This window comes from Atractosteus spatula, chromosome 4 (assembly GCF_055471065.1).
Source record: "Atractosteus spatula isolate fAtrSpa1 chromosome 4, fAtrSpa1.hap1, whole genome shotgun sequence".
Taxonomy (NCBI): domain Eukaryota; kingdom Metazoa; phylum Chordata; class Actinopteri; order Semionotiformes; family Lepisosteidae; genus Atractosteus; species Atractosteus spatula.
In genome coordinates, this window is record NC_142709.1 from 20,443,610 (window position 1) to 20,468,523 (window position 24,914).

Here is a 24,914-nt window from a genome sequence, read left to right on the forward strand (position 1 = left end):
CTGACTAATACTTTGGATAAACTTGCCCTCCTTTAAACTCACTTAGTTTGCTTTAAGCATTCTCTCCATGGTATACACATGAACTTTGCTCTTTGAAACTGTCTGGATGGCATCTGGCCCCCTTAAATAAAAAGACAGCCAAGTGGATCACACTCAGGCATGAAATAAACACATACTGTACATGTCTGTAATCTGCTCTAGTTTCTGCCAGATCCTCCTAGAGTATATTTTGGATACAATTAGCTCTGGACTATGAAATCATAAAGTGCTCTTTTCTGTTATTAACAAGCTCATTAAATCCCTGACAATTCAGCTCTTTCTTCTATCCCTGACCTCTGTTTTAGGTTTTTGCAATTTTTGCAAACATTTCTAACATCAAGGCTAGATTTCTGTAACTCCTTACTCTATCATCTCCCTAACACTTTTCTCAATAAGTTTTAATATGTCCAAAACTCTGCAGCTAGGTTTCTAACTCACCACAGACCCTGGCAGTATATCAGTATTACACTTAAATCTCTACATTGGGTACCCATAAAGTCACATATCCATTATAAGATCTTGTTACTGACTTTTATGGTTTTAGATAATCTGGCTCCATGGTTCTGTACATCTCCGAATTCCTTCATGTTTACACTCCCTCAGGCTTCATTCAGTTGAGGTTGGTCCTTTGCTCACTGTACCTGGGAGTAAATCTCTGACATTTGGTGACCACGCCTTTTCTTTTGCTGCTCCATTGTTGTGGAATGCGCTTCCTCCAACTCTTCAAAAGACAAATTGACACTCTGCAAATCTAAACTTACTTACAGTTTATCCTGTATGTTCTTGGTTCATGTTCTTTTTTTACGTTTTATACTATTTTTTTCTTTTTCTTTTTTATTACTATGTATAGCAAATTTATATTACAATTACAGCAGCAGCATATCACAACATCACCTCCAGAAGCGTCTATGGAGATCTACTAATAAACCACAACCAAGATATGGGATATTCAGTGAAATTTTCACAAGTAGTGAAATCATCTCTCTGTCCCTTTGGTGCCATGTCTTATTGCAAGCTGAATTGTACTTCCTGTTTGTGTTTTGTTACCTACCAGCCTGTAAACCTGAAACTGTCTGAACTGATAAATCAGCAATGTATTTTGTTGCTTTCAACAATGCACCAGAGACGCATACAATTCCAGTCTTGCCACTTGTAAAGTCATTAACATCAGCCATCTTTGTCTTAGCACAGCATAATAAGGAAAGTGCTGGGCTGCTACTGCTTTACACTTTTCAGGAATCATGGGGGATACTGAATACTGAGCCATTCCCACTACAATGAACGTGATTGATTTCTTCTATGGAATATACGGTTCTCTAATATTTTGGAAAAAAATATGAAAGTGTTTTCAAATGTAGATGTCATTTTAGTATTGATAGACCAGGATTTTAGTTTTATGTTTAGTGCAAACTAAATCAATTAAAGTACGAATTGGCATGGGGAATGCAAAATGAAACATCTCATGTGTACACAGCAGTATGACTTTTTATTTTACTAACAGCAAACTACCTTATTTTTACAGTAACCTAAATAAATACCATTTACCTGGTATAACTTGTTTACTATACTAATATAGCTATAGTAGATCACTATACAGTAGAATGCACTTTTTAAACAGCTCCCTACTCCTTTTAATTTGATTTCTCTCATATTAAATCAAATAAGCATAACCCTAATTATGAAGAATTATAAAAATAACCATGTGCATATTTTAAGATTTTTAAATTATAACTTTGGGAAAAAGCCAATCAAATTATGTAAGATTTGAATTAATAAAATATATAGCCACACCCATTGTTAGGGAAAGATACTTAAAAAAAATAATGCATTACTGTTACAATTTTGTAAGGGATAACCTTTCATATTCATGTTTTGGGAAAATGCTTACAGATAGGTATTACATTTATTTACGTATAAACTATAACTATACCATGCTACATAGATCAAAATTTAAAAATAGATATTACCTCAACTTCTTGTCTGTTTTTTAAAAAAGTAATTATTTGCACAATAATTTTGTAATTTAATAACACTTTTTCCAACACAGGCAACACATAAATACACTTTATTTGAGAAGAGATATGTTTTACTTTAAAACAACTAGTTATGGCTAATTGTTACTTAAGTCTCCTTGGAGGCTTTGAAATATATTCATGAAAAACTGAAAATCTTAAGACGTCCCACTTTTCCTGTATTTTTGCTCTTAGCCGAATACTGCGGTATTTCTTCAACAGCTGTTAAACAAAGGTAATCGGTTGTAATACGCAGGATAAAATCCAGTACTGACTTTAAAGACAGAAGTGTTTTTCCCAAAAAATATTACAAGGAATTACATAAAGGCTCTACTTATTCCACAAACAGATATGGCGCTCTCTTGACTTCACCCATGAAAATCTACGTCGCTAATCACGCAATGACCTTTCATCCCTGAACTTCAACCTTCGTGATTCTAGTGTGGTTGTAGTTATTTTCGTTGCATCGCGTAGATTACTTCTTTTAATGTAAATATAAAACGTATTTTATGCAGTCAAAAAGTTTAACATCATTAAGGGGTCTTCCAAAGACTACATCAAACTGACGGAAAGTAGTGTTAAAAAGATCTGCAGTAAAAATTACTTAACACCCGTGTGTGTGGAAAAATGGCTGATATCAGCTCGGCTCTGTCCAAAGAAGGCTGGTAGGTAGCTCGTTTTCCCTTGTAAAATTCTAAATAAAATCCTTTTGCCAATTAAGAAAACAATCGAGGCATTTATTAAATCTTTCTTTCAAGTAGAATAAATATTCAATAGAATCTTTTTTTGTTGCTTATGCTCACTTTGGTAACGTGTAGGCCTAGAGGTGTTTCATTCTTGAAGAACAATCGATAACTTTTCAACTGCAGTTTGTATGAAAAGAAAATCCAAATAAGAATTTTATTTGATTTTGTGTCGTTAGATGTGTGTGCTTCGTGTTCAACTTTAAGGTGTGATATTATTTTTTCTGTTATTTTCCACTTTGTTGTTGGAAACAACCGTCGAAGATCGGATACGTATCATTAGAATTAAACAACAAAGCAGTAGTAAATATTTGTATGATAATGTTTTCTAGCGATAAATTGATTTCACGTTTATTTTTGGTTTAAGAGAATCTTCAATACATTCACTTATTTGTTACCAGAAGATCAGTCGATGCATTATTTTGGTTATTTTAAAAAATACTTGTAGTGTTCCTTTGACTCTGCTATTAAGTTATTATATTTATGCTTGTTGAGGTATTTTACAAAAAAAACTTTTCACGGATGGTCACAGAATGTAGCTGAAGAATTAAGTTCTTTCCAGAATTATTGGTATTGTTTTCATTTTTTCACACGTAAAACGGTAATGAGGTGGTCTTTCCAAAAAATATATCATTTATTTATTGTAAACACATGTGAACTAGTTTTTGAACCTTCACTTGACTTCGTTATGCTAACAGTACATAAAACTTTTATGACCCTGATTTTTGTGAAATCCATATAGTTGTTGAAGAATTTCTCTGCTCATCAAACTTTTGGTGGTAAGTTATTTGTCAATCACATTATAAAGAAAATAAGATTTCCATTGTGGAGTCACATAAAACGGAGGTATTTTTCAAATTAGTCTCGTTCCCTTTGCCGTTTTGAATAAATCTTGACGTATTTTTAATTGTGAAATTAGCAGGGAGTTTTTAAAGGACCTCCCATTGCAAAAATGCCTTTGGAGCACATGAGGTGCCTTTATTGTAACTTTATTTTGCAGCATTTTTGTAGAAAATAAACGGATTATTTGTTTAACATACAACTGTGAAATGTATAATAGAAAAGTTAGAATGTTTTGTTAAGATGTCAAAATTGTAGGCATTCATTTCATGCTGTTCTTTATTCTCTATACTGATTACACTGTTAATAAAGGTTGATGCTACTGTTGCATGGTTGTTTAACAGCTTCTGACTTTTTTAGGATTTACTCACAAATCTTTCTTTTTACTGAATTTAATAAGAAGAAATGTGACGCGTACATGGCAGTTGGACTGTTATGTTTTGAGGATATAAACCTGATCTCATAAATACAGAAATCATTTCATGTTTCTTTATGAAATGAGAACTTCAGAATGTTTTGCAGATTTTAGTACATCTAAAATCACTAACAGTTTACTCCCACTAGGTGATGCTGCTGTAATTCCTTATGTAGAACTAATTGCATACTGGAAAATGATTGTGTAGATTGGAAAAAAATGTATTAAAGAGATTTAGATATGTTTGGAAATATTATGAATCAGCTGGAGAAGGTTTTCTTTTTCATAAGCTGATTGATCTTTCTGATGATTTCTGAATCATTTTTATTTTCTTTATTTTTTGTGTTAGGTGTTTAAACATTAAAACAAGTTATCGTTTTGCATTTAAATATGTTTGGATTATTTTGCCAGGGTGCAAATTGTGAAAATAATGCTCACTATTAAACAAGTGACCAGCCCTTTTAAGGTGTTTATACTACTTTAAAAGTAACATCTTCAAACAAATGGAGTTTTACTGAAATTGCCATTATGGAAACATTGAGAATAAAACCTTATTTGGAAACTCAGGTATTAATTCCTTTCATTGAAAACCTTTTTTTCTTTTTTTCCCCTTACAGGTATCTTTCTGATGAAGGAATAGAAGCCTGCAAAAATTCTTGTGAAAATCCTTCCATTAATGACATAATCCGTATCGCACTAAATGTAGGTTTGTTTTACACCTAGTGTATCAGTGTTTTTCTCCTGCTAGAGAGAATAACACATGCTTCTGAGTTTTTATCTACTAAAAGCTTTCATCGGACTGCAAGTGTGTTTCATTTATAACCCTGAGAACACTGTTCTGAGGTTTGACTGTGGCACGACTTGACTTTAGTCTGAGCTCCTAAGGGATGGAACAAAAAACATGTAAACATTTGCAAGTCTGCTGTAGAATCTTTAGCTTGCCAAACATCCGTGACCGCTGTTGCTAATCAAGTTTGTGTAATCAGGTAAAATGGTGTCAGTTTGTCTTTAAATACTATTTGACATTAATTGAAATTAATAGGTATAAAAGCTGGAAAATAATTGATGATAATACAGTTCTGAACAAAAAGCTATTTGATTTCATTGATCTTTATTTCTGTGGTGGATGTAATTAGTATTTTCTTTTCCACATTGTTTTGAAATATTCAAGAGTAGTATTGAACAAAATAAGTTACAAATATGATTTATTCACCAGGCACATTAAAATGTGTAGGTATTTGTTTTCAATAAGTATAAATTTACTTCCAGAGTGATTTGAGGCCCATTGGAAGGAAGTTTCTACCAAATGAAATCAACAGTGGAAGAGTTGAAAAGGTATGTGAAAACAAGCTGTTTGGTTGTTGCAGGCTGGAAAAAATTAAGCAGTGAATAGAGTTCTTTGTACAGTGAATTATAAGCCATATAAGTTGCTTGTTTCCAACTATTGTGATGTTTGTTCCCACTGTTTTTCATCAGTTTAATGGGCTTCATAATTATGTTTGGGTTTAATCAGCTTTCATGGTTTCTACACGACATTTGCTTTGGCAGATTTGTAATAAGATCTGTCTTATTTGTAATTTACCACTATGCTCCCACCTGAAACAGTCAAGAGCATTGAGCCTATCAGCTATCCACAATGCAAGGTGATAGGTATTATATTTAATATTTTCTAATTTAATAAAAATAAATTTTATATTCAGTGATTTGCACAAACTATATGACTGTGTTATTATTGCTTTAATAATTGCAGGGAGTAAGTGCTTTCCACATTTCACAACAGAGGGCACCCAACATAATTTTCTGATGTTTTTGTTCTAGATTGACCCTCTAAATACTGGTAGTGTTCCTAATGCAAATGACATTATAACTGAAAAATTCTGTGGGCAGCCCTGCCTAGTACCTCTATGTGAACTAATTGGCCTTTGCTAATGTAGTTCAAGTAGGTAGCTGTGTCAGCGTGTGTAGGCTGCAAAGGACACCCAAAGTTTATACTCGAAGAAGGCTCAACAGCTGAAATGTTATTTATTTTCTTCTCTTTTCAGCATGGAAGAAACCTTTACTTGTTCCTCTGCTAATCTAGTTTTTTGATTAGCAGCCTCACACCATATTTGTACTGTCCATTTAATTAAATTAGGACATCAAACATTTTCCCATTCCATATGATCAAATAATTTTGGCGTCACTAGACAAATTTGCTTAAATAGTGCATGATATGAAATAATCTCTTTTTGTAAGTCCTGGATTGACAATATTTATTACATTTTCTAGTTGTAAAGCCAACAACTTAGCCAATTTTAGTATCCATATTAAGGAGAAATATAGGCTTGTAGGATGTACACAACTCTGGATCTTCCCTTGTGTTCGAAACAGTTATTTTTAGTAGAATGCTTATCTTGTCTTCCACTTAGCTGGGAATCCCTCTGGTCCAATTGATTTTACTGATTGAAGAAAAGATGTGGCATCTTTTACCTCTTTCAGAGAAATAGGCCCCTCTAGTAGTGCTGTGTGTCATTAATTCTCGACACACCGGGAAAGGGAATGGAAGAAAGGGAACTTTTTACCTGGCCCTTGACAATTTTTGATTTATAAAGCCACTGATGAAACTGTGTAAATCATGCACCTTGTTTGCAAGTACTCTTGAACCAGTACTCTTTTGTTCCTGTAATGTAATTAAAGACAGCCTTTTCCTGTCTTATCTTGCAAAATGTGGATATGTTTTTTCCCCCATGTCAAACACCTTTTGTATAGCAAATGAAACAGCTCTTTCGGGTTAAAAATAACTAGGTTATTCATCAATGATCAGGTCTACTCAGCCTCACATTTGAAATGATGTCTTAAAGTTGAGTTGCATTACACATCACTTTGTCATTTTGCCTTTAATGAAATTTACACATCTTTGCTCAGATTACTGCTTTTTCACTTAAAGATGTTTTCATTGAAAGGTTTTATAGATTTCTTGGTGCTCAGAATTTTAAAGGTTTTGGATAAAACCTAAAGATGTTTACACTCTGAGAACATTAATCGTAAACTTAATTTTGGTTAGTAATTGCATCTTATCTTAATACTAACTATAGTATGTTAATATATTTTAATTTTGTAATTCATCAAAGAATATTGCAGGGAATATGGTGTTTTAAATCTGCTCCTTTTAAAAGACTAATTATTCACAGGTAAGTGTTGTGTTTTGTTTGAGGATGAAAACTGTTAATTTCTAGGTGGTACAGGTGCAGACTATTACTTTGTTAGATATGTATTATTTGGTAGTTGTTTTTCTTTTTCACACCTGTGCATGGTTGGAATCTAGTTTACCACTAAATCTTAAGTGGAAATGCATCTTGGGGCATGTCATAAATACAAAAAAAATGTGCATTGTCCCAGTTAAAAACCTAACTAGGACAAAAAATAGCTTTTTTAAAATAGCAAAAACCCTTTGTAAACCAGTCTGCCCAAATTCAGAAGCAAAGTACTGTATAATGAATTGAATAACACAAATCAGTCTGAAGTGGTATAATTGGTAAATTGAAAGGTGAAAATATCTTGTGGATTGATGAATCATTCTAAGGAAAAGATAGCAGGTAGGTTAGTGGCTTATATATGACTGTGTTGTACCGGGTCAGAGGTTGTTCTGACCAACAGTTTAATAGTTTACACTTTGCAATGTGGATTATTGCATCCAGAAGAGGAGAACCATTAAACCATCATCCTTTTTAAATTATGTTGATAGAGAGCAGATTCTAAAAGGCATCAGATCCAAGATCTTTTCTTCAGCTGCTTTTACATACTGGGCAGATTAGAATAAAATTGAAACAAGTTACTAGAAACTTGGTAATATAGAAGAGGAAATTGTTTTATTTTAATGGATAAAAAATCTGTGAATCATTACTTTTGTACATTGAAAAGACCTTTTTGATCTAAAGAACATATTTTTTAGGTTTAAATCTATAAATTGGTCAGACGGTGGAGAATCAGTGCTACATGTCACCCAGGTGGGTGCTGTACTTCTGAGGTGGAATAACTTGATTCCCTCTTATGTAAAAGTAAAGTAATTCATGAACCTTTGGAATTAAAAGCATGACACAAATGCAAGGAGTTATTTTTACAAAACGTCAATAGGAAGTGCAGTTCAGGTTGCAAAGTGGTATAGAACTGTTCATATCGCTGTTGGTAGCTGTTGGCTGAGTGGTATTGTGACTCCATTGCCACCTGTATACATCCTGTGAAATCAATACCACAATCTTTTGTGGCTCTATTTTCTTCTGTAGCTGAGTACCCCAGTATTTTATGTATAAGAAGTATATTGTTTTGCTTATGTATGGCATTATATTTGTTTGGAAGCAAAAAATGGTAGATGCTCCGTTACCATCTCAAGAGATGTTGTATATCTGTGATAATTCTGAAAATAAAATGTAACATCTGTTTTTTACTGAATACTGCTTCATCTTTGTTTTTTGCCAATGTCTTATAAAGATGTTAAATGCACCTGTGGGAGAATGAGGCAGTATTAACTTTAATGTTAAAATTCAGTACTCACAGTGAAATATGAAAACAGTACTTACTTTGGCCACAAGATGTCTCTGACAGCCAGAGTCCAGAAATTTAGCTCATCATGTGTAACAAATGGAAGATGGCAGAATTTTACAATTGTGTGATTAATGCATGTTTGCCTTAGAAAAGATCAAAGGATTACAAATAGTATACAATAAAGAAAAGTGAAATATGCAATTAATTCTAATCAGTATTGTTTTTCACATAGTTGGCTAGATGTTTTACAAGAAAATGTAGGAATCGATAAAAGCAGCCAAGAAGTTATTTTGCATGGTTTACAAATTGTAACAATGGCCATAAGCAGTGTGAATGGTTGTTTGACAGTTAAATGTGTGATTATTCTGAATGCATAATTGTCATTTTTAACATTAAATCAAAGCATTCTAAAAGGTACAGTTGTATGGATTTTGTTTCTTTTAAATGTTTTATTGTTAAGTTTAGTGTTTAATCTTGGGTCAAAAACATTTTAACCTCAAAAAATGGTATCAAGGTGAATTAATGATTATTGTTTTTCATAGCTTGATGGCCCTTGTATTCTGCAAGTACAAAAAATCCGAAATGTGGCAGCACCTAAGGACAATGAAGAATCACAAGCAGCACCAAGAATGCTACGACTGCAAATGACAGATGGCCATACCAACTGTATAGGGATTGAATTCAAATATCTGTCTAAAATAAGGTGAGGAGAAGCATTTGTTTTTCAGTGTGTCTTAGAATTTCATTAAGTACTGAGGCAGAGTTTATTGGCAGCACAACCTGTAACATACATCATTAGTATTAAGATTTATTGAAATGTGGATTTATTGAAGTTAAAACAACAGTTGAATATCTTTTCTAGATGTTATATGTATAGCCTAGGTTCTGTTTTTTAACTCAGTATTTGCAGGCTTTAGATTAAAAAGGTCTGTCTGACATTTGTCTAAAAATGAACTGTTTCATCTCTTGGTCATTTGTGTTTTTTGTGTAAAATTAAGTACTGTCTACATATAATTTTGTAAAAAGCCACCAAATCACCACAACCTTTTAATAAAACGTCGGTTAAAATGCAGGAAGTTAATGATTAAGTCTTATTGTATGTTTGTTACTTTTCTTTTAGAAGCTGTACATAGAATTACAGGAGCCCCCATTTTTTTCACAGACATGCTCTATTCATTAAAATATAGGTGAAAAATAAGTTTCTTAAATATTAAGTTCTTTCCATTTGATTTCTAGCATCCTTCCACTTTGCTTGTCTCAGGAATGTCTTACTCTTCTGCTTTGCAGTCCAGCTAAGGAGTATTAAAAAGATGAGATTTCCAAGAATCAATCAATTCTCAGATGTCAGTTCTGTTTGTAAGATAATTTTGGACCTGATGGTGGCTCTAATTTTGGGCGGTGGCTGGCTCTGTGGCTAAGGATCTGCGCCTGTGGCTGGAAGGTTGCCGGTTCGTATCCCATGGCCGGCGGAGGAATCCTACTCTGTTGGGCCCCTGAGGAAGGGTCTTAACCCCAATTGCTCAGGGGCGCTGTATAAATGGCTGACCCTGTGCTCTGACCCCAAGCTTCTCTCCCTGTCTGTGTGTCTCATGGAGAGCACGTTGGGGTATGCGAAAAGACAAATTCCTAGTAGAAGAAATTGTATATGGCCCTTAAAGTGATCTTATCTTATTTGTGTGAGCTCATGGTGGATGTTTTAGATAAAACAAATTATTACTGCAAGTAATATTTCTTAATTCACTTCTTTAATGCTCTAGTTTATTTTTTAATCGCTCCATTATATATTTTTATTGTCATTTTAAAAAACTCATAAACAGTGGAATGTTAACTATGCTTTTTAGGTATCGGTTCTAGATATGCTCTTAAGAAATACCCTTAGGAAACAGAACCTGTTGGTTCAGGAATATTTCTTCGCTAAATGCTAAAAAGGCACGGCTATAGGTGGAGAGATCTTGTCAGTGTTAATGAGTAGTCATACATGGTATGAATGCCAAAATACAAACCTGTTGAATTGAGAACAACCCTCTTAGCTTCCAGGTAATTGCTACATTAGAACACAGTCCTTAGTACACTTGTGAAATGATATGTTTTCACTGTAAACATCTATAAATGTTCTGTTAATTGTTTTTGCTTTATCAACACTTGAATTCATCGGTCATGCCAATAATTTGAACTTGAAAGTGTCACTGTTAAGAGCAATTTTAACTTGTAACACCTGTGGACTGTTAATATGGATCCTAGTGATAATTACAATGCTAATCAAATGCCAATGATGGCTGTCTGCCAGCTTTTACAGGTGGACAAGTCCAGTTCTGTCTAGGTTATCTGTTATGTGAACAAGCTTCTTTTGTGAGTTACCTTTTGACTCTAACTCATTAGTCTAGCTCCTTGATAAAATCAGTTCTTTAATGTTAAGTGTTTAACAGATCCACAAAAAGACAATGTTTTTTTCAAATTACTTTTCTTACATTGCGGTAGATTTCAGTAAGAATCCTCGGTGGACTATTGAATTTGTGTAAATCTCTTAATTGTAGTTGTATTGGTATATTTAATTGACTTTGATTTGTAAAAGTCCTGCTGTTCTTTAACCAAGTCATCACGCATGAATTGCAGTTTGGTTATCTTTTAAGATAAAGAACACTTCTAGCTTAGGGGAGTGGATTTTTTTATAATATCCTATCATTGTGATTTTTTTTTAAAGTTTAAAACAGCAGTAAAGCTTTATTAATGTAGGTCTGGCTCTGTGAAACTAGTCTGCAAGGGCTTACCAGTGGGCCATCTGGACTAAGTATAATATGAGCTGGGCAAGCCAATCTTTCAAAGAGTTTCTTTGTAAGCTTCCTAATATACATGTATGTCTGTAGGTATATGTAAATAATGTCAGACTGTAAGCATTGGTTTCTTTTATGCATTTTCTGCAAGAACTGAAATGTCATAATAGATACTTAGTGCACATGTTTCTGTTACTCTTTTCACATCTTGTATCTGGACCTTAAGGTGATTGAATTCTCTGGACTTCAACATTATTTCTTAAAAAACACACATTTCCTGTCTTTATGTTGAGAAAACAAGTGTGAAACTATTTTTTTTAATTTGTTGTGTTGAAAGGATGACATTTTCAATTATTGTACATAATGAAGAATGAATATTGTCTATATAAAGAATTCTGTTTTTAATTGATATTTCAGTATGAACACCCCTCCTGGAACAAAAGTGAAGCTTCTTGGAACAGTGCTGTTGAAGAATGGGTTTTTGCTTCTGGATGAGACAAAGATTGCCATTCTTGGAGGAGAAGTTGATCATATGATAGAGAAGTGGGAGTTGCAGAGGGTGAGGAATACACTTTATTTGCTTAATAGTTGCTTATAATTGAAAGAATAACATTGAAGGCGTAATCTGATAATGTGGTTCACTTTTTCAACTTGTTTTGCAATAAGCCCTGAAAGATGCATCTTATGCTTCTGAGAGAGCAACAACATATTAAAACTGTCACAGTAATTGAAATTTGTCATTTTAATGGTTCAGTTTAGCAATGACACCAGTCATTTTTGTGAGATGCAACTTTATTAACTGCTGAGTGTTTCTGTTCTTTTAAAATATCTTTGTATATTTATAGCCAAGATTATTCTTGGAAATTAGTTTGTGGTTTGTAATATCTTTTTAATGTTATTCAAATGTGCACCAGTACATCTAATGATTTATTTTTGAGGATCTAATGAAAAAAAAATCATTCGATCTTTTTAATAACTAGAATGTATTTTTATCTCATTTATAAGAGTTTGGCAAAACATAGTAGAAGTAACATTGGTGCAGAAGGTGGCCCACCTCCATTTGTCCCGTTTGGTCAGGTAATTTTAATTTATTTCTTTGTTTTTTGCCAAAGCATTCTATTGTTTTAAGCAGCTGGATTAATTCTATTGCTCTAGTCATTGACATATAGTTGTAATATGATTTACCGTATCTAGTAATTGATTTTGGCTGTAATAGTTTTGGAGGGGTTCTGAAATGACTTTAACTTATTTTACTTTGTTGCAAAGTATTCCATTCGAGATTGAATTTTTGATTAAAAATATTCATGTTTAAAAAATGTATCATTTGTAATACAATAAAATAGAATATTAATGCAAGTATAAGTTTGCAATGCAATGTTATTTTTTGTTTTCATAGGTGGCCAATGTATGTTTGAACATTGCTTCTGAAAAATGGAATAATGTCCCCTTCTACCTGCCTGTCATAGTGAAATAGAAAAATAGAAATAATCAGCTTAAATGCAATTAAACCTGTACTTTAGGACTTTCAGGACAGCTCCATTTGATGTAGAAATGATTGCAGTTTTTGGCATAGTAGTTTTATGCATTTGCTATGCTTTTTCACCTCGGTTTATATTTTGTGGACACATTCTTAGGTTCTTCATTACATTTGCAGAATATAGTATATAATGTAGTTGTTTGCTTCAACATTTTCACTTGAGTTCACTGCATTGTGTTTTGTTTTAGTTTGATGTCAGTATTTCCCACCCTCGTATTGCTTTAGAATGGTTTGACCTAAGTGCTGTGAGCTTATTTTGTATCAGGTTGGCATCAATTTGTGTGACTGATTGAATGTCCTTTAAGTAAATATCTTTTACAAAGCATAAAAACATGGAAACATCTGATTGCAAAAGGAATAATTTGTTTTCAGAAACCTCTGCATATTTTTCCACTTAATTAAGTCCATTTCATGGGTAGTTTCAAAAGAATAAGTTGTGCTTGGATACCTTTAAGATTTCAGATAACAGGAAATTCAAAAGGTAAAGCTTGGAGAACTTGGCTGAGCCCGGTAAAGCAATTTTATGGAAGTTTACAAAAGAGCGGAGAATATATAGCACTTGTTACTCTTGCTTGTTACTCTACCTGTAACCTGTTATAACTATTAAAGAAGAAGGCAAACTTATTCAAAGATCCCAAGGAATCTTCAGAAGCATTGTTAGGAGATTTGTTCCAGAAACCCACAACACTGTGTGAACCAGTCCCTTGTGCTTTCAGTTCTAACCCTAATCCAAGCTGAGATAAGTGTTTTGTCTTATTTCTCTATCTGACAGCTGTAGACCCACAGGAAAGTCAAGGCAGTCGAGTCAGACTACCTAATGTCCATTTGCTGTAATTGCCTTCTAACTACCATGGAAGGATAGTTTGTGTTTTTTCAGTAACTATTTTTTTGTAAAAATCTCATAAGCTACCATTTTTATGGCCTGACCAGTGCCAAATGAGTTGAACACGGATATAAAAATGCAAAATTAGTATAGTTTATTATGTTGACTATTAATCATCATCATTGTAAATTTTAAAGAATATTTGTCCTTCTTAACTTTGAAGTCCTCTTCAGGATGAGGAGAAATGTGATTGTGTGAAGAGGTGTTCTTAATTTAAATTTAAACCAGATACCACATACTTGAAAAAGCTTACTATGGTACACCATGCTAAACAGCCAAAATAGTTTGCCATAGGAAGAGTTCATCAGGATAATGTTATTGGTGTCTACTAAAAATTCTTCATGCAAGAATAGCTGAAGTGTTGTTTTCCTTCTTAACTTGCACCCTTGCAGTATAATTCATTTTTCCATTACAGAAATGTGCTTCTAAAGAGCAAATGGACACCAGAGAACTTGATCAAAGAAAGACGCTGCAGGTCACAAATGCTGTAAAGCCAGCTGATGAAAATGATGAATTTGAAAAACAAAGGATTGCTGCTATTGCAGAAGTGGCAAAGAGCAAGGAGGTATACAAAACTATATTGGATTTTATAGACCCACATTGATTGTTGCATAAGATCTTTCAACAACTTTCCACTGTATCTATATAGCCTGGCAGAAGAGGTACTGAGTTTCACTGATGAAAATTTAAATAAAAACATATCATCATGTATAGTTGCACATACATTTTTATTCACATATATTAAACTGCATTCAGTTCAAAACCAGATTTAACAAAAAAAAACATATAATATGAATAAATAAGTAATGAGACTTTATTTGCTTAAAGAATATACCTTAAATGTAGACTTCACCATCTGTATAGATTGCTAATTTTATTGACTCACTAGTCATTTTGTCATTTTGACTAAGAAAAGCAAACACCTTGGCTTATTTACAAAATTAAAAGCCTTTAAGGAAATTTTGTTTCTGGATGTCATGATATGGATGGGGTGGATGCTGCTAAATTTCAACATTATTTCAGCATGCATTTGTGTCTAAATTATTTTACCATAACATACATTTTGAGAATCCGTCCATTGTCAGATAGCTGCTTTTTCGTGTTAAGTGTTGTGGCAGCTTGGAGCCTATCCTGGATTGCACAAGATGGGACTATACCCTGGAACAGAACGCCAATCCATTACGGTGCATGTGCACACATAAGGGGACAAATTACTTGGCCTCGCCAGCATGTCTTTGGAAGGTGGAAGGAAACTGAAGCACCTACACAAACCCACGCAGACACAAGTAGAACATGCAAAGAAAAGGCGTCCTGGTCTGGAATCCCGGTTGGTTAGGAAAGAACAGTTTACAGTCCTAATTTATATACCCAGTTCTCTTCCTGTTTGATTAATAGTGCTGTAAGTCAAATACATCATAATTAGTAACAAAGGAGAATTTTGCACCTCTGGGGGTATAACATTGTAACTAGCTCAACTAGACATTCTTTTAGAATGAATTCTGTAATTGTGACGTCATACTCTGAAGTAGGCTAAAGCTGTACTCTTTTCAAAGTGTGAAGTTTTATCTTTGGATAACTACAGAAAGCAACTTAATCTTTGTTTATTCTATTTTTTTTTAAAAGACAAGAACCTTTGGAGGTGGAGGAAATGCTGGTGGCAATCTAAGTACACCTAGTCTGAATTATAAAAACAGAGACACTTTTCAGAAAAAACGTGAGGAAAAGCCAGCATGGACTGAAAGCAGGGCAGAAGGTGTTTATCGAGAGTTGGTAAGGACCTTTGAAGTGCTGACTCTTGACAAGATTGAATATTGTTTTTTTTTTAAATCAAGAATTGCGCATAAGATTCTTACATACCCAACTTAGCACACCAAGCATATAACATAACTTTTAGAAATACTGAGGAGAGTAATATGATGGTTTTACCCATACTGTGAATTACTAATATTCTAATTTTTGGTATTTCATTATCCTGTGAACAGAGACAGGCAAAAAATTGTTGAAAAATATTCTGGCACTACCTTTTCAGATTTTCATTGTGTGATAATTACAGATTCATGGATATTTAATCAAATGCAAAAGTAATTTACCTGAATTTTGCAAATTCTCTGCTAATTTGAAGGAAGGTGAAGATGGTATGTGATCAGAAATTGACTTTTGCCATTTAATTTAAACTTTCATATGTGATGATTCATTTAGGTTTATTTTTAAATTTGAAATGTCCTTTTTATTTTCTTTTGTGTTTAAATTGGAATTACAATTTTTTATCCGCTTGACTTCACTGATGTCTCCTTCATGCCAGCAAGTGTGCACTTCTCACTGTGAAGAGCCATCCACCAATTTTCACTCTATACGTCTGTACAGTAGTGCAGAAGTAGAAGTAGGAGTGAGGTGGTCCTTGCTATCAATGGTACAAGCATTGTAGGAGTTAACAAAACTTGCACAATGAACACAAGGGATTTGAAAAACAATAGACGATACAAGGAGCAGACATGGACACCAATTAAAGGGAAACTGCAGTCCCAATTTCTCAGACTGTTTTTAAATCACGGTAGCAAAATAAATTAATTGATGGTATCACAAAATTTACAAATTCCGAATTAAGTACAAAATTGTTAACTTTGTGAAAGTACTGGATAGTTTCCATCTTGTTGCCAGCCATTGGTCTCACCACTCACGGTGATGCGGCCCTTCCTGCTCACTAGTCACTGTAAAAACAAATGTAATGCAGTGTTTGAGCAAGTAACTACAGGTTGTGCAGCAGGCAGAAATTTTCCAACATGGTCTGCATGTAGAGTTAACAAGTAAGTAATATTTGTTGGTAAAACCATCTCAAAGTCGGGAGAATGTTTTATAATGGATTAAAATAAATGTATTCACAAGCCTGCTTCTTCACAATGTAATAAGGGCACATCACATTACCAGATGTTTTGTTGCCTCGTTCTGGATTCTCCCCATACTGGAGAATATGGCGCTGTGCATACCTGCATAAATTGTCTATTTTGTGGTGTAAACTGGAGGTTTTACACGTTACTGTGTACATTTTACTTTCATTGTGGTTTGAAATGCATTCATCAATGCTGATTCTTTCTAACCCTGATATACAAAAATAGCATTGCAGTTCCCCTTTAAATAAAAGCCTTTCTAATGAAGAAGGTTTAGAATCTGGATTTGAATGCGCTCAGGGTTGGTGAAGCTCTGATTTCCTTAGGGGACAGAATTCCACAGCTTTGGTACATAAGGAAAAGCTCTGTCACTTATTGAGGATAAGCTAACAGGAGACCAAAATCAGATGAATGAAGGTTGCAAGGTGGGGAGTAGGAAGATGAGTCAGACAGGTATTGGTAACAAGCTATGTAGAGCCTTGTAGAAGAGCATGAGGATTTTGAAGTCAACAAAACCTGATAGGAAGCAAGTGCAAGGACTCCAGGACAGGAGTTATGAGATCACTTGCATGTGACTTGCTCAGAGTTCAGGCTGCCAGATTCTAGACATAATGAAGTTTGTTCAGTGTGGATTTAGATACACCAGCAAGTAGGGCATTGCAGTAATCGGTTCTAGAACAGATGCATGTTGAGGACCTTTTCTGCTACAGAGACAACATTGGGCATAGTCTAGTAAGATTTCTGAGATGGAAGAAAAATGTTTTTACAATATTTAAATATTCCTTTAACATTTCTAGTAAAGATCTTACAGTTTGCTTTTTCTGTGGTGTACCATAATGTTCAAAGAGAAAAGTCTGTACAGGAAAATGTGAAATTTGATTTTCAGGTCTTTGATTACAATTTTTCTATTATAATTCCTAATGAAACCTTTAATACTGTTTTAAAAAGTCTCTTCATTGATGGTTGTTTTGACATTTACCCATCATAATTTATAAAAGAGTAGCATTTTGAAGTCTAGCAAAGTTGAAAGAAGCCTAACATTCAAAAAGTGTGTTATTGAGTTTTACATTTGACAGATCTTCCTTACATATTTGGATTGCAAACCTTTTTGCATATTTTAAACAGGTGGATGAAAGAGCTTTAAGAGACATAATGGAAATGGGTTTCAATAAGGAAGCTGCAAGGCAGGCTCTTATGGACAATAATAACAACTTGGAAGCAGCACTGAATTTTCTATTAACCAGCAATAAGCCCAAGCCTTCTCAGGGACCACCACCAAGAGGTATTATAAATAGAATAAATTAATATTTTAATTATAGTGTTAATTAACGTTAATTAATGAGTCGTTTAGCAGTGACCGAAATCAAAATTTTAAGCAAGACTAGATCAAAGTAGAACTTATTGAAATAAAAACTAATTAAATTCCCCTACAATACCATACTGTTAACAGCACTTTATATTCCCTGGTCAAATAAATTTGCCTTTTTGTACAGGAAAGGGGAGAGGCAGAGGAAAAGCAAGATTTGAAGATGATGAGGAAGTATCGGGTGGTAGGCCTTCTGGGCCCAGTACTCTGTTTGATTTCTTGGAATCAAAGATGGGAGCATTCTCCATTGATGGTGCGCTGTGTTTTCTTGCCTTTGATTTATATCATTTTATGTTGAGTACTTTCAGTTTGTTTATGTGTCAATTGGTAAGTAGCAGTCTTAATTGTTAAATACTACATTTCACATGCTGTGATGCATAAATTCTACCTTGTTATTTGATTCAATATTGCAGAGCATGTTAAAAGAGCAATAAATGGAACAAATATAATTAGGCTTTCATTTTAGTCAATATTCAGTTCACATTTTTTCATACTTGTTATTTGGCATGACTGTCAAATGTAATTTGTTTGCTTTTACACCTGGCACTTTTTAAAACAAATTGAACCATGGAAGCATTCCATTGCCAGAACAGGTTTATATACATTATATCTAGCATTGTCAGCTTTGTTTTTAAAACGTCCAACCTAAAGAAAATCAGACAGATGGCAAGGCTTAATTGAAGGAATTAAGAAAGCTGTGTAAACTGGTTCTGTTAGACAGATTTTCTAAAGTCCTTGAGATCACTTTGTTGCCTTGCAACAATAACATGTTTTCTGAGAAAATGAAAGAGGCTGATAAATGTGAATTGTTAGATAATTTTATTTTGTTCACTTATACAGAATAGGTTTTATAAAATAATGGTAGCAATAAAAATAGTACAAAAGAAAATGTTTATACCTGCAAGGTGTTTTTTTATTTTTAGGTCTTTTAGATTTTTGCACAATGAATGATAATGCATTAGTTTAATCTTATTCTGATTTGTTGTTTATTTTGTATTTTGTTTTAATACTTCGTAGGGTATGTTTCAGTGTGTTCTAAAACCTGTGACAAATCGGATGCATTTTCCATATCTTTGAAATCTTATTGTATCAAAACCAGTCAGGTCTGAGTGCCAAATCAATAGAATTTGCCATACTGAGATCCCTTTCTGCCACTCCAAATGAGGGTTTAGCCTAGGCCACCTGGATAAAAGCTAATGATCATTACTGTCATGTTTTTTTCTACAGGGTTATTCATAACAAAATAAGAGATTTATGAAAAATTGTGTATTGTGAGATAAATGTGTGGATGTGTTATGTAATTTTTTTTCAGAGCAAAAATATCAGCCTATGCAAAACCATCAGGAGCAACAGAACAAGGCATTTCACACAGGAAAAGATCATTTTGCAAAAGAACAAATGCAAGCGAAATATCCTCAAAGAAATGATAATAGGCAGCAAAGAAATGATAAACCACCCCGGTTTCAAAGGGAGAGTGACTTTTCTAAGGCAGTCCAGGACCCTTCCGCTGCATCCCGATGGAGAGGGCCAGAAAAACTGAACTCTGGAGGATCGGATAAATGGCTGGAGGAGGGAAAGAAGGGCGGTCGATCACATTCTGGTAGTTTCCGCTTAAGAGACCAGGCAGTGCCAGGAGCATTCCCGCAGGCACCAGACAGCGCATTCAGGAAGGGCCCAAAAGATCATTCTATGCAAGTAAAGTCCGTGGACAGCAGCAGTTTGACAGAATTCAAGGGAAACTTGCGCCTCGAGTCCAAATATGAAACAAATCGAAAGAGTCAGAAATACGAAAGGCAGCCTTCTGATAATCCTGAAAAAAAAGCATCGAAAGCAGTTGATACTCTGAATTTATCAAATTCATGGATTGATAAAAATAGTACTGTGACACATGACTTAAGCACTGTTAGTACTGTTGTGAACTCTCTTAATATCCAAAATGGAGAGTCGGAGCCTAAAAGAACTGGTCCAATTAAACCATTAAGCATCAACTCTGTTAATGATTTTGAGAATAAAAATGTGTTTTATAATTCTGGGCCCAAAAAGAGGTCGGGGCCAATCAAGTGTGAAAAAAATCCAGTTTCATCAGACCCCAGTCCTCTTGGGCTTAACTGGAAGCCAGGAGATGAGTGCCTTGCCCTTTACTGGGAAGACAATAAGGTAAGAAATAAATCAGTATTTCTCATATGCATACATATTTTCCATTGTACACGGTGTTTAAATATTATGTGTTTTAACAGTTTTCTGTATTTGTATTACAGTTGAAATACGAAAATGAAATTCTTCAAATGGTGTATATTAATACTTTTGTAGAATCCTTTTCTTGTCTTAGTTTGTTTTATTCATGCCCAATAGGTTTGTTTTGAATATCTAAACTACCATAGAGATTAAGATCTTTCACACTCTTGGAGATTGGTTTGTATCAATTAGCTAAAAACTGAGTCAGTCTAAACTAAGATATATCACAAAACAATGCGATTTATTCTTTGGACTCACTTGTGTAACCCTGAATATATTGTGTAATAAGATTCAGCACAGGACTGATTGAGGTTCACTAGCATACTGTGAAGCTGTGGTATTGAACCCAGCTGACTGTCTCTTGTATTCAGAGTTTGTGTACATTTGATGCTATAATTTTTATAGCGATGATAAAAAACAGAACCTTAAAAATTGTGTCCCTTGTCTTGAAAAGTTTTACCGGGCCAGAATTGATGCTGTACATCCTTCAGGAACGACGGCTGTAGTTGTATTTAGTGATTATGGAAACTATGAAGAAGTGCTTCTCCATAACATCAAGCCTGTTCAGGCTGAGACATGGGTAGGTATTCCATTTTGTATCTGACAAACAAAATTGTCAGGGTAATAAGTAAGCAATGATGAATGGGCAGTATTTTAAATGTGATGGGCAAAGAACTGACTTTTTTGATGAGTTAGCAAACTAACTAATCAAGATCTTTTCCTTCAATAAATAACACTTTTCTTCTTGATGCATTTTTCTGTAGTCTTCTGTCTTATGTAGCTCAGAACAGCAGTTATTTACACTCAGATTGTGAGTGAGAGAGCCACGTTTGTGATAGCTCCTCTAGCCATTTATCAAGTGAATTAAAGTTTAACTTGGTAAAACATTATACAAATTAGGGGTTTTCAATCTAGTTCTGATTCTGCTGAGCTAAAGGGTGTTCCCTGTGACTTTATGCAAATTAGGCTTTGTCAACAGAGGCAGCAAGTGTTATTACTGCTTTGCAGGAAATAACTCATCTGCTAAATATATGCTACTAGGTTTTGAAACAATACTCATTTACATGCATAGCATTCTGCTGATAGGAGTCTTGCAGTGGGACAAATAGTGTTGTGCAAATAATTAGTAACTACTTTTGAGTACAGGATAAGTATACTGGCCACATTAGTGACCTGAGATTATTTTAAAGTTCTTTTCACACTAGTGTTTCATTATGGGTTATGAATATTTCTTGCTAGTTTGAAAGCACTCACCTTTCGTGCTCGATGTTATTTAATTAATCCTTGAAAGTGAACACCCTTTACTATAGTCTGAAGGGTGATGGTTTTAAGTGATTATTTTAATATTTTCCCACGCTCGTATCAATGTTTTAGGCCTTAAACTGAATTAAATTTTAAAGCAAATGGATTTTGTTTCATTGGTTATGTGGACCTGCTATCTTTACCTAGCAATACTTTTTCTCTAACTTTGGTTTTTATTAAAACGCTTAAAAAAATAAGGACATTTATTTTCCTTTATTACATAGAATAAGTTCAGAATGTGAGTGTGTAGATGGGTTTGTTTATGAAATGTGTTTACTTTGTGAGTAAAAATGGCATTTTTTAGTTGAAAAAAAATATTGATTCATAAAAGTGACTTTGTGCCTTCCTGCTATGAACATGAAATTATGCTTCCATTGTCCTTAATCAATATCAAATTAAGTCAGTCCACATCAAAGTTTTGGAACCATTACACTTCAGCTTTTCTTTTTCAGCCAAGTTTTGTTTTTTCATTTTTTCATATTTCTAATCTACACACAGTGTACATTTTAGGTCTATACTGCAAGTTCAATTACCAAATGTTCAACTTCCTAATAGGGAGAAAACTATTCAGATATTTGTGTAATTAGATTAGTTAATAACAAATCAGATGTTGTTTACTAAGAGGTCAAGTTTACATAGTGTGTATTGTTGACAGTGAACATTAAAACGGGGAAGTCACAATGGAGAACTTAAGCAATATAATAAGTGATTAATCTAGGTAACCATTATAACTCTGCTTTGAACTGGAAATATAAATTGAATGCTTACCATGAAAATGTCTAGAATCACATTCCTTGACAGGCCATTTACATGATAATTTACACAATGTAAGCGATTCAAGAATTAACTTTTATTTCTCCTGGTAGTAATGTGTTGCCATAATCATGTATTTTCAAGCCTTTTCGTTGTACAGAATGCATTAAAATACCCAACGATAAAATTTGATATTGAAAATTTTCATTAGAAGTTTTAAATTACAACAAATATGTATAGTAAAACTCATCATGGTTCAGATGGCTGTACATTAAATTTTGATCAAACTGCACTTTTTTAACACTACACTTATACTTTCTCGTCCAACACATTTTCTTCATCAGTAAAGTTGTGAAACTTTCTGGTTTTTACAGGTAATATGTCTAGATAGATCTATATATATTACAAAATACTTAGTAGCTAAAATTTCAAGCAGTTTTGCTGTTTTGCCAATTTATTGTGAAAGGAATAGATCTGAATAATATGGAAAATATCCTTTTACTGTAATAAAAAGCCTTCTCTTTTTAATAAACCATACCCAGTATGCTCCTGTTGCAACACTTTTTTGACTTTTGCTAGGCAGAATTGACATTGCATGGTCATTAAAAGGAGAATGTTTATAAGGCCTTTTGTAACTGGGAAGTTTCACAGGATATGCAATGGAGTTAAAAAAAGAAATATTACTTTGCAGAAAATAAAAAATAGTTTTAAAAGGCAATTTATTAATACCATTTCATTTACTACATTTACCAAAATGAAAAGGTCATAAGTCTTTACCTGTCCCTTTCAGAGAAGTTTAAATGCTGCATATAACACAAAAATAAGCAATATGTAACAAAATACTGCATATCTGAACTAATTCTATTCTGTATGTTTATAGGGATCACATCAGCAATGTTGAATACTTGTGGAATGTTACATTGGCATGGAATTAAGCCTTAAGCCTAAACCAGAATACTGAAAAGTTGAATGTTGTCCCCAATCTTGTTTTATTTGTGTGTCATATAGTGGAAAAAAAACATACATTTATTTTTTTGAAAGGAGTAGTATATTGCAGGTTGGATGAAACGATTGTGACATTAGAAAAATCAGATTTAATAGATGCATATACTAGTTTTTTGCTTGTGCAGCAGTGTTTAGATTAACCATTCAATTTAAATGAATTGTTTGCTCACAGGATGAAGATGATGTATATTATGAACATTCACTAGAATATCGTCGAGGTGGTGATGGGCAACCAAGGCGTACAAGACCCACACAACAGTATTATCAACCTCCTAGAGCTAGAGACTGATGTGTCAGGAACAGTTAAAGGTAAAATATATAGCATGGCAAGTCATTGCACAGGCCCAATTTTCAGACGGGTTAAAGTTAAATTGTTTTGCTTTCCAGAAAAAAGGAACCTTTAACACTGGTAAACTCAAGACAGTTTAAGCATATACAGTGCCTTGCAAAAGTATTCTTACCCTTGCACAGTTTTCAGGCTTTAAAGCATCAAAGTGTGAAATCATGACTCTTTGAAATATCAAATAAAATGTATATACACAAGTTACTCCACACATTTAAAGCAAAAAAACAAAGAAAATGAAAGAAAAAAGGAAATGTCAGGTTGCTTTATAATTTTTTGTTGATTATTTATTTCCTTTTCTATTGAAATTAAAATTTGTATATGTTCAAATCCTTGAACATCCAAACTGTAGTCTTAAATGTGTGGGGTTTTTTGAGCATGCTAAATCTGATAGCATTGTTAGAATGGTTCTGAAAAAAATGCATCACTGAGTAAAACTTTTTATTTAGCACGTTATACACATTATAACAGTTCTTTTTCTTTTTTCGGGGTTGGGGGAACTTGTGTTTTCTATGTCTCAAAAGGTTTGACTAGTTCTCGGGGGTTTGCAGAAACTGATTTTTTTTAAATGCTGGATTTTTGCCAATGACTATGACAACACAAAAACAAACTGAAGAGTGATTGAAGAGTTCTCTTCAAAGTTGTAACATCTACTTTGTTCAAGATTAGTTCTCAGCAAAATAATCTACAAACATGATCTGCATTTTCATTATTTACATTTCTTTAAAAACTTTTAAAAATCTATATTTAAAAAGGAAAAATTTATATTTTATAAATGGATGTGTGCAATTATTTAGAGATAGGAAAAGCAATTTGAGTAGGATGAACAAGATGCCAGTGTTGGGAAGTCTTGTTAATTTGTATAATATTAAAGTGTAATGGGTCGTTTGGTATTTAAATTTTCCAAGTAGAGCAATCACAAGTGTAATCTATTTGCTTCTGTGATTGTTAACATGGGGTTTTGTCGGGGATAAAAAATAGATGACAAATGTGAGTTTCTAAACTGTCACTTTTTTTCTAGGTGGCTAATAGAAATACAACCTAATGACTCTGGATGTGGCAGAGGCAATTTCTTCCAGTAAAACTGACAGCTTTTTCCCCTCTTTGGATATCGCTGTGTAAAGAAGTGAAAATTGAAAGGGCTTTTACAGTTTGTGATTAAACCAACAAAAGTACATGAAAGGCTGTGTAATGTACAAAGATATGTTTGTATGTGCAGTAGATTGATGATCGTTAATAAAATTACACATTTTGTTTTCATTTT

General features: G+C 33.6%; 1 protein-coding gene across 1 annotated transcript; it reads left to right on the forward strand.

Annotated features, from left to right (window-relative positions):
• The first annotated feature begins 2,468 nt into the window (after window positions 1-2,468).
• On the forward strand, window positions 2,469-24,914 carry tdrd3 (tudor domain containing 3). The gene is made up of 14 exons (XM_088913642.1): window positions 2,469-2,716; window positions 4,667-4,751; window positions 5,319-5,384; window positions 9,113-9,273; window positions 11,759-11,900; window positions 12,347-12,418; window positions 14,177-14,326; window positions 15,385-15,531; window positions 17,772-17,928; window positions 18,140-18,265; window positions 19,325-20,169; window positions 20,702-20,827; window positions 23,480-23,616; window positions 24,672-24,914. Exons 1-13 carry the CDS (start codon window positions 2,679-2,681, stop codon window positions 23,594-23,596), a joined length of 2,232 nt encoding a protein of 743 aa, XP_088769768.1. The 5' UTR covers window positions 2,469-2,678; the 3' UTR covers window positions 23,597-23,616; window positions 24,672-24,914.

Bases quoted from the DNA above. Each gene is read 5' to 3' on its own strand.
- tdrd3 (XM_088913642.1), top strand. From the start codon at position 2,679: ATGGCTGATATCAGCTCGGCTCTGTCCAAAGAAGGCTG. The intron at 15,532-17,771 runs GTAAGGACCTTT...TATTTTAAACAG, and splicing joins AAGGTGTTTATCGAGAGTTG to GTGGATGAAAGAGCTTTAAG. The intron at 20,170-20,701 runs GTAAGAAATAAA...TGTCTTGAAAAG, and splicing joins TTTACTGGGAAGACAATAAG to TTTTACCGGGCCAGAATTGA.